General features: G+C 30.3%; 1 protein-coding gene and 1 pseudogene across 1 annotated transcript; one reads left to right on the forward strand and one right to left on the reverse strand.

Annotated features, from left to right (window-relative positions):
• The first annotated feature begins 1927 nt into the window (after positions 1-1927).
• On the forward strand, positions 1928-2468 carry LOC126907893 (uncharacterized). Its single transcript, XM_050689551.1, has 2 exons — positions 1928-2068; positions 2135-2468. Exons 1-2 carry the CDS (start codon positions 2002-2004, stop codon positions 2404-2406), a joined length of 339 nt encoding a protein of 112 aa, XP_050545508.1. The 5' UTR covers positions 1928-2001; the 3' UTR covers positions 2407-2468.
• A 2555-nt stretch (positions 2469-5023) lies between these two features.
• On the reverse strand, positions 5024-9503 carry LOC126907892 (uncharacterized; annotated as a pseudogene).
• Positions 9504-11257: the final 1754 nt, after the last annotated feature.

An 11257-nucleotide genomic window follows, 5' to 3' on the forward strand; every position in this document is an offset into this window, starting at 1 on the left:
TTAGCTTGCTGTGCTGCAAATGGAAAATATTTACTACCTTTTATTATATTCAAAGGAAAAGGAGTACAGGTCCTTGATGGACATCAGAAAAATCCTATCCCGGTACTTTATATGCAGTTTCAAATAATGGGTGGATGGAAGAGACACTTTTTTATAACTGGTTAAATACTATGTTTGTAGAGTATATCAATGGTTTACGCAAATAAAGAAATATGGAACAACAGAAAGTTGTACTGCTGTTTGATGGGCATTGTTCACATTCAAGTTTGCGCATAGTTTATCTTCCAATTCAAAATAATATAATGTTAGTCAGATTTCCAAGTCATTTAACCGATCGCTTACAACCTTTAGACAAATGTGTGTTTGGACCTCTAAAAATTGCCTGGAACAGACTTTTAATACAGTTTGGAAAAGATATGGTAGGTAAAGGAGCTGGCCGTTTAACTAAAGGTATGTTTTCAAAGATGTTAGGCATACTGTGGACTAATGCAATGAACCCTAGCAATATTATAAATGGATTTTCTACAACTGGTTTGTTTCCTTTTGACAAAAAAAAGTTTCCTGTGGACGAATTTGACCCAGTTGATCTTGAAGAATACTTAAAATGTAAAGCCAATGAAGACAGTAATAATCCTTCAGTTTCAACAATTGAGCTACCAGATATAATTCAACATAATTCATTAAATATGCATATATATGAAGATAGTAATAATCAATGCTTTGAAAAGTCATTTTAACCTGTAGTTGTAGAAAATCAAATTTCATTAGAACCTTCAACGTCAAATAATAATATATCAGTAAGTCCAAAAGATATAATATGTATTTTTACAAATCAATTATTACAATATAAAACTAACAATACAATTGGTGTTACAAAAGACCGAATTCCTCGTCTTAGAGCAACAAAGTATGGTGAAGTTTTAACAAATGAAGATGTGTTAAAAAAATTAGAGGAAGCAACCTCAAAGAAAAAGCTAATAAAATATCCTAGTAAACGTGGGAGACCTAAAAAGGCTATTGAAGATGCACAAAATATTGTGGTGGAACAATCAGTTGATAATATTGATGATGTAGTTTATTATTCACCAGAAAATGATTGTAATGACAATTCATTAGATTTAAGCATTGAAGAAGTTATATATAATACACCAATCTGGTCTCAAATAAAACCTGGAGTATTTCTTTTAGTAGATTTTATTGGAGGGAACCGAAAGAAACAACATTTTAAGTAAGTATGTTTAGTTATACGTGTAGATGAAGATGATGGGGGTATTTTAGTCCAAGGATTGAAAAAAATAATGAAATTGGAACTGATTTTTATATTGTTGAAAATGACTTGTCAGATATTACAGTAGAGATGATTCTTGCAATATTACCAATACCAACTGAACATAAGAAGAACAGAAAAACGATATACACATTTCCTGGATACATAAATGTCAATGAAAAATAGTCAGTAAATTTTTTATGCAATTTTATATTATTTTTTTCTCTTAAAATAATCAACTATTTTAATGTTTGATTGAAATGTTAGACACATATTGTGTATAGCTAAATAGTTTTTATCTAAACCAAAATTAAAAAAAATTATTACTACATGAATCTAATAAAAGTTGTACAACATGTAAATTTCATTTCCATTTACCCCACTTGACCCTACCTTTTCTCATTAATACTCACTGAAATAACTAGGGTCCGCGGGATTGTTAGGCCCGTAATCCTTGCGGATTCCCCTGCAGGGATATGGTACGTTTAATAGCGAAGTTTGAGGGACAGTTAAAGAACTGGCCGGACTTTGGGGATCGCTTTAAGTCACTTATTCATCAACGACTTTTAATTATAGATGTCGATAAATTTTATTATCTCTTAAGCTGTTTGCAAGGCTATTCTTCTAAAGTTCTCAAAGTAATTACAATTGCGGAAGAGACTTATGCTATAGCCTGGTCTATCTTAATTGAAACATATGATAAATCGCTAAAATTGGCGTTCTGTATCATTGATATGTTAAAGGCATTGATTAGTGGTGCGGTTAATACATTGAAAAAGTTCCTTACCATCTTCGATGAAGGTATTGCTACTCTAAATCTTATAAAGATTCCAGAATTTGCATAGTTTTTATTATTTTTGGTTGCAGCCAGGTGTTTACCAGCCAACAGTAGACGAGTGTTTAAGACAGATAATACCCGAGAGTACCCAGTGATTGAAGATGTAAGTAAATTTGTTAAAACTAGAATTAATATTTTGGAGAATGCAGGGTCAGCAAGTCTACCCAGTCCAACGTCAAGTAAACCAGCTCAAAGGTGGACAAAATTACCTAACGTTAATGGTCAAAAATATGCACAGCAGCATGAAAAGCGGGTTGCATTCTTGTCTACAACAAAGGAAGACTGTAAAACAGTCGGCTAGCTCGGGCAAGTGATATTGTTGTTCTTGTTATGTATCTCTTTATTAGTATTAAGAACTTTAATTTACAATAAAACTTAACATAGTTCAATATTTATAATAATATAATGTGTATTCCAAGTTGGTTAGGTTATAACAAATAAATACAGTGTTGCCACATAATACAACATAACACATCTTCTCTTAAAACAATATATATAAAAATACTAATTAACACATAAACATATAAATTTTAAATTTAATTATATTATTATAAATATATCTTTATAACAGGTTTTTTGGTCTACTTGAACATCTATGATTTTGTATAGTTTTTGTTGAATTGTTTTCTCTTATAGTGCTCTGCTCTTTTGTAGTTTCAACCGTTTCCTCTTTTGTTATTTTTTCTTCTTCTACTTCTTCTGCTATATTTTCTTCTTTTACTTCTTCTGCATCTTCCTCTTCAATCTCATATTTAACCTTCTAAATTTGGTTGGCATGTCTCTTCCAAGTAACACCACTTGGTAGTTCCACAAGATACATGACATTTCCCAATATTTTTATAATTTTTCCTTTTGTCCATTTCTCTCCTGTATATTTCCTTACTAGAACTTTTTCATTAATATTAAAATATCTAACTGTTTTATTGATCTTTTGTTTTTCTTAATTTTCCCATACTGTACTTCGAATATTAGGTTTAATTAAATCAAACCTGTTACGAAGGTTCCTTCCAAATAATAATGTAGCAAGACTTTCTTTTGTTGTAGTATGCATTGCAATTTTATAGTCAAATAAAAATTGATTTAATTGTAGACTAACATTTTTAAAAGATATTTTTTTAAGAAATAATTTAACAATTACCCTTAAATGGTCCTAAAACATCAACATGTAACCTCTGCCAAGGTCTTTCCCATGTATGTAGAGATGTTTTTTTAGGCATTGATCTTACATTCATGCATTTTCCACATTTTCCTGCTATGCTCTCAATTTCTTTATCGATGCCAGGCCACCATATGTGCTTTCTTGAAATAGACTTCATTTTAACTATGCCTAAATGATTTTGATGGAGTTCTTTTAGGATTTTATCTCTGAGTGTCTCTGGTATTACTACTCTGTGACCCCATATAATGATTTCTTGCTCTAAGTTTAATAATTCTTTTCTTAGTTTAAATGGTTCTAATTCTTTTTGCACTTGTTCGGGCCAACCATATTGTATATAGTATTTTACCTTACTTAATATCGGGTCTTTATTTGTTTCTGTCTTCACTAAAGCAGCATCCATGATTCTCATTTCATCTATTTGGTGTAAGTATGTTATTTCTGGTGTATTTGCTTTTTCTACTTTGAGTGGCAATCTGGATAAGACGTCAGCACTTTTGCTTGCAAATTTGGTGTACCGTATATCGTAATCATAATTTGTTAAGAATAAAGCATACCTTTGTAGTCTCGATGCTGTCGTTGTTAGGGGATTCCTTTTTTAGATCCAAAAATGCTGATTAGCGGTTTACAATCACATCTTATTGTGAATTAATTTCCATAAAAAATTGTTAAATTTGTGGATACCAAATATAATTGCTAACGCTTCTTTATCTATTTGACTATAATTTTTCTCGGCAATATTAAGAGTTCTTGAAGCAAACGCTATAGGATACTCTTATTGTTTTTCATTGACTTGTGATAATATAGCGCTAAGTCCATAAGTTGATGCGTCACACGTTAATATAATTGGTAGTTTTGGATCAAAATGCTTTAGGACCCTGTCTGATGTTATCTCTTCTTTGATTTGATTGAACGCGTTTACACAATTATTATTAAAATTAAATTTGGTATTTTTTCTCAATAAATTGGTAAAAGGTGCTTGAATGGTTGCTAAGTTAGGTATAAACTTCCTATAATAGTTAATCAATCCAAAAAAAGCTTGCAAATGTTTTTTGTTTTTTGGATTTGGTATTTGAGTAATAGTTTTGATCTTAGCTGGGCCTTGTTTGCACCCATCTTTGTTAATGATATAGCCTAAAAATTTTATTTGTTCTTTGAATAAGATACATTTTTCCTTCCGTATTGTCAAATTCATCTTCTTTAATAAAGTTAATACTTCCTCTAGGGCTTTCAAATGTTCTTGCTCATTATCACCAAATATTAATATTTCATCAAAATATATTTTGATGTTATTAATATGTTTAAGCGTTTCACTAAATCTATTTAAAAATATTCTTACTGATACATTTATACCAAATGGAACTCTGTTGTACACATAAACACCTTAGTGCGTGCTAATGGCCGTTAACTTCTTTGATTTTTCTTCTAAACTGTATTGTAAGTATGCTTGGTTTAGATCTATGATCGTTAACTTCCCTCCCGTTTTAATTCCAACCATTAACTCCTCTATAATTGGAACAGGAGCTCTTTCTACTTTTATATATGGATTTACAGTTACTTTATAATCTCCACATATTCTTATATCACCTGATGGTTTAACTATTGGTACTATTGGTGTTCCCCAATCACTATATTTGACTTTATTGATTATATCTTCTTTTTCCAATCTGTCAAATTCAAGTTCAATTTTGTTCTTTAATGCTAGTGATACAGCTCTATGTTGTAAAAATTTAGGTGTCACAATTTTTTTGTAATAAAATCTTTATTTTTTCCCATTGTACAATCCTAATTTGTTTGTAAATACCTCTGGTTATTTATTAAATAGTTGTTGTTCAATATTAATATATTTAATACCTGATACATTAAATATATTTTATAATTTAGTTACATTTGATTGACTTTCTGGTAAAATACCCATTTTCTGTATCCATTCTCTACCTATTAGCATTGGACCAGTTCCTTTTATAATATACCAGTTACCTTTGAAATTTCTATTATTATACTTCACTTCTACATTAATATATCCTAATGTTTCGACTGTTTCTTTAGTATAATATTGAAGTTTTAATCCATTGTTTTTAACCTTAATTTTTTTAATTTTTTCGTTATAGTCTTTTTCAGATATGATGGAAACTGAAGCTCTTGTATCCAGTTCCATCTCTACCAATTTGTTTTCCATCAAGACCCTCATCTTAATGGGACCCGTTTCCTTATTGCCTTGTCAATATTTTTAATATGATATAGTTTATTAAAACTTTCGGCTAACTCATCTATACTTTCATCACTTTCTTTGCTATTGTTTACTTTTACCTCAGACATATAATTTTTTTTCATTGGTTTCTTATTTTTACAAACATAAGATAAATGACTAACCTTTTTACATATGTTGCACGAATACTCCTTGTACCTGCATTGTGAGAATATGTCATTGTTTCTTCCATAACACGAGCAATGTCCTTTTTTCATATTGTTCACATTATTTTCATTTTTCCTGGTGTGAAATTGTTTCCTGGTATTCCACTGATTTGCATTATTTAAATTACTTTACAGCTTGTACCTTTCATTTTTTATATAGTTGAGTTCTTCTATTTCGCTTCGTCCCTCTGTATCTTTATCTGCTAACTCCTCTTGTAATGCTTCTTGTAAGGTTATAACAAACAAATACAGTGTTGCCACATAATACAACATAACAGTTCTGGCACAATACGTTAAAGGATTGTATTAAGTTTCGAGAGTTATATATTGATGGTCACTATGATGTCGTGTGTAAATTCCGTTTGAGTTTGTTTTGTTTTGATTAGAACATTTGTTCTAAGTTTTATCATCCCATGTTGCATCGGGATCAACCATCTACATCTGATACAGCTCAGGTATCGTTGTTTGGCCGTCAAAAATTACCTTCAATTTTGTTTGGCGCTGTATGGTATCGATAAAGAATGTAATTGGACAGTATCAGTGTATTCGAGCCTTGATTGATTCTGGCTCAAAAATCAGTGTAAAATCGGTTTTACCAACTCGAAAGCAAGCTTCAACGTGATAGGTTGTTACATGAGGCCTATAAGAAAAATTATGAGAGAGTATGAAGAACTCGGACATATATCAAGGTCAGATGAACCTGGATATTACTTCATACCTCACCATGCCGTACATAAAATGGTAGGCGATGAAGTAAAAATGCGAGTAGTTTTCGATGCTTCTGTTAGATATCAGAATGGGCTTTTTCTAAATGATAAATTATTCGTCTGTCCTTAACTTCAACAAGATATCGTTGATATTTTATCTGGTTTCCGTATCCATTAAATAGCCTTTACCACAGACATCTGTAAGAGATGTATAGACAAATAAAAGTTCCGTGATCAGTACAAGATATACCAACATATTCTGTGGAGGGAGCTCGCTCATGAGTCTATGAATGAATATACCCTTCATACAGTAACATATGGAGTAAATTGTGTGCCATACCTGGCTGAAAACACTGGTGAAGAATATCCGGATGTTAGTATGAAGGAAATTTCAGAGGAATAGTACAAACATTATTCTTCTTACATTAATATGCACAGAGTTACCACACGCATCAGGCATTGGTTGCATTTGAAAGGAAATGAGTAAAGATTTTGTTATTACTCAAGAATTAAATTAAGCATTATAAGCTATTGTGAAGCAGGCTCAGAAATTATTTTTTGATGATCTAGTGCAAGAACTGCATCAAGGAAAACCCTTCAGTTCAATGCAATTATGTCCGTTTTTAGATTCCTATAGTGTAGTGCGTGTTGGAGGCCATTTACGCAATTCTAGTTTATCTGATAAGCAGAAGTTCCCCATTCTAGTACCTACAGAATTGCATGTGGCACTTCTTATTGCTCGTCATTGGCATTCATTTGCTTGTTATTCTGGTCCAAGGTTGGTAACCGCTCTTATTAATCAACGCTTTTGGATTGTCGGCGTTAGGTAAGTAATACATAGAACAATTAGAAAATGTATAACCTGCATTAAGACCCGTGGTAAAAATAGTTCTGTTATCTACCCATTAAAATTACCTCTTTCTCTTTTAGTTGCTCATTAATTATTATTTTTCATTTAATATAGTAACAACGGTGCTGAACTCGGTTCAAAACCCGTTCACAGCACGGTTCAAAATGAGATTTGAATACGGATTTTAATATGGGGTGAACTGAGTTCTACAAAAGTTCAGTAAGAGTTCAAAGACCGTTCCTCGGTTCAACTATAAAACGCTCGATAACAGTTCAATAATCGTTCATTAGTTCAATAAAAGCAAGCTCTACCACGGTTCATTAAGCGTTCATTAGTTCATTAGCAGTTACGGTATTTAAAACTAAATTTATAGGTTTTGTAAATATTCAAACATTTTATAATTTTAAAATAATAAATTGTATTACTACATACACAATGTATAAAATAAAATATATTATATGTAAATATAAAGTAAAATAGTTAACCTTCGAATTTTAGGTTTATTTTATATTAAATGATATATAGTAAACAATCCATTGATACAATTTGATTATAATTAATATAAATTAATAACAATAGATAATTTTATAATTTACTATTATATAATAGTAAATATACTATATTTATAATTTTTTATTATTTTAAATAAAAATATTTTAATACAAAAGAGTATAAAGTTTTAAAGTTAAAGTCATAAAAGTCAATAGATATTTATTCATATTAAAATTTTATCTTAATCAAATCATGCCGAAGTCTCCACCTAATAAAAATCTTTTATCGTCCGACCCAAAAACTAAAAATTTAGGCGATTACTCAATTAATGATATAATGAGCTCTCTCAAAAGTTTACATTCAGAAATTCAATTAATTAAATCAAAACTTTTCACTCAAGAAAAAACCTCTGAAAGAATACTTGAAAAAACTGAATCTCTTGCAGCTGATATATTATTATTTAAAAATGAAAATATAGAACTTAAAAAAGAATTAGACACTCTTCGGTCAAACTCCTTACTAAATAATAACTCTATTTCTCACCAATTCAAAGCACCAATAGATATTATTCGTGAAATTAAGGAAAAAAAATCCAAATCTAAAAATATAATAATTTTCAATACACTGGTTTCGACAAATAATGATAAAACATTCATTGAAGATTTATTGAACAAGTTAAATCTGAAGGTTCGTCCCTCTTCCGTAACTAGAATTGATAACCAAACTAATAAATCTAGGCCAATACGCGTTGAGCTTGAATCTACCGAGGCGGTAAAATCAGTCCTTAAAACCAAAAGATTGTTGCTATCATTACCTGAATGGAAAAATATATGGATAATTACAGACCTCACTTCATACCAAAGAAAAATTTTATCTTCATTAAAAAAAGAACGCGATCATAGAAATTCTAGCCCAGCAGAGAGTACCTGCAGTGGTGTATTTTGAATGATTTCTTGGGTGGTGTCCCACTTTTAATGAACCTCGCAAACGAAAATTATAGAAATGTTTACTGACGTAAAAAAAACTTACTATTTTTCTAATTACTATTTTAGGAATTGACAAATAATTTGAAATTTGAAATTTTGGTACTGTTGTATCTTAAAAGAAACAACCCTAGTGTCTTTTATAACAATGCTGTGTACCTGCTAATTTTTTTGAAGTTGTTTTAAACAAAGTAACTCATAACTAAATACTTTATTTATAATAAATAAACAAATAATAAAATCTCCTTTCAGTATTGATGTTCGTAGATTACTTGCTTTTGATGATGTTTCAGTGTCATTCCACTTCGAAATTATAAATAACGATTCAATTAGGTACACAAAAAGCTCAAGAAAATCATTGACAGCATAAAAACGTTCAACTCATTTAGTCGCACATAATTGTTTTAATGATTTTTTNAAAACGTTCAACTCATTTAGTCGTACATAATTGTTTTAATGATTTTTTTGTTGTACATTGTGACGTAAAAAATTGACCTATCATTTATAGTACTATTTAACACATTAGTAAATTAAATTAGTTATTGTGAACATCATATAATTAAGTGTAACTGCTCGGCAATTGGTAATGCGGTGTTATTGTCTAGATAGTATTAATTTCGTGGTGAATAAAAACTAATTTTGAACAATATAATTCAGTAATAACATAATTAAATTTTCCTAAATAATGCAGTCGCACATTCCCTTTTTCTATTTTATCTGTTGTACAATCGTTCATAACAAATTATCATTGTGATAACAAAACGCCCAGCTGACCACTACAGTACTGTCAATCATTCAACCGGTCCCAGATGTCTGTCAACGAGGCATGCACTGATGTCGGCGTTTGTTTCCCCTTCCGGTCCATGTGTGTCGTCGACGTCAAGTGGTCTGGCCGTTTTGTTCAGATGTGTTTTGGCCGGTCGTTTTTATTCTGTCTCCAGCCTTCTACTTATCGTTTTTTATTTTGCGTATATTGAACATATCATGGCTGCCTAACTTTACTTTTGGCCCTGGCGATCGAGCCATGGGTGAAGATTCATTTGTTGGCTACGGCCTGGGCATCATGATAATATAATTTGGTAACTTTGTACAGCATTCCCGTTTTTCTTTATTTTTGTCCATTTCATTGTTTCCTCTATTCGTGCATTGTCACGAGGGTTCTTTAAAAATGACATTAATATATTTTAAATATTTTAATATGATTATTCTATCTGATATCTTGGCATATTTGCACATTGACTATTGTTAAATTATGATAAAATATCATTTTCGTCCATTCTCTCATTATTTTAATATGTTGAGTGTAATAAAACCTCAGATGTGTTGGACCAATCTAGACGTGCTTAGCAGTCTCAAGGCTCGGTATAAAAGGCCTAGATCCATATTGACCGATGTCATGTTCTTAGTTTGATCATTATTGCAATGATAACTATTTTATTTTGTTCTATATTGGAAAGTACGATCCTGTCCCTTGGTCAAATCGAACATAGTCAATACAGCAGTGTCAGAGATTATTTTCTCCCTCATGTCTCTTTTATCTTATTTGTCCTTTAGCTCATTTAATAATTTGTAATAATTTTAACTATGACTTGAAATATGTTATATAAAAGAATTTGTAATTTTATTGTATGTTGAACATTTGTAACTGACATTTATTTTATTGTACTTTGGGCATTATTATTTTAGTTAAACTCAGTATATAAAAAACCCAGCACAGGGGGGTCGCGGCACAGTGGTGACGTGGTATAGATGGATCAAGTATAATGATATCTGACAGTGATTAAAATCACTATAAAAAAAAAACGCTTCGATGCAAATCTTTAGATAGTGTTTAATTTTAAAAAATTGGTGGATTATTCCAAAAGCTTCATAAACTGCTAGTTCCTTATTAATATCCTGATTAAGATAAAGTATGTCGAATGAAAAAGGGATTATTAAAAAATAGTATTTCCCATAAAAAAATTATATTGATCAATACACTTTTCAATAAGTTATAGCATTATAATGTTAAAAATGTAAAAAATAAAATTGAGAATTTTCACACAATAATAGCATTTGGTAGCCATTTTCACCGTGAAGATAAAATAAAGTCCGAAATTTTTTTTTTCCATGATAAAGTATATTACATTAGCTTTAATTTAAGATATATATAAAAGTGTCAGACTTTCCGGAACACTTTCAAAATTTAAGTTGAAAAAGTTCTATTTTCTACATGCATTTTTTTGATTTGAACCCCCCTCGTATATAGGGAAATGGTCGGATTTAAAAAAACAGTATGTCAAATGAAAGATGTATATAAATACTACTCCTCATGAAAAAATTGTACTGATCCATACATTTTTCAAAAAGTTATAGCATAATAAAGTTAAAAATGGAAAATACAAAATCGAAAATTTTCACACAAAAATAGCATTCGGTAGCCATTTTCACCATGAAGATAAGATAAAGTCCGAAATTTTTTTTTTTCATAATAAAGTATATTACATTAGCTTTAATTTAAGATATATATAAAAGTGTCAGACCTTCCGGAACATTTTCAAAATTTAAGT

Source organism: Daktulosphaira vitifoliae, unplaced genomic scaffold (assembly GCF_025091365.1).
Source record: "Daktulosphaira vitifoliae isolate Bord-2020 unplaced genomic scaffold, ASM2509136v1 Scaffold_5, whole genome shotgun sequence".
Classification (NCBI taxonomy): domain Eukaryota; kingdom Metazoa; phylum Arthropoda; class Insecta; order Hemiptera; family Phylloxeridae; genus Daktulosphaira; species Daktulosphaira vitifoliae.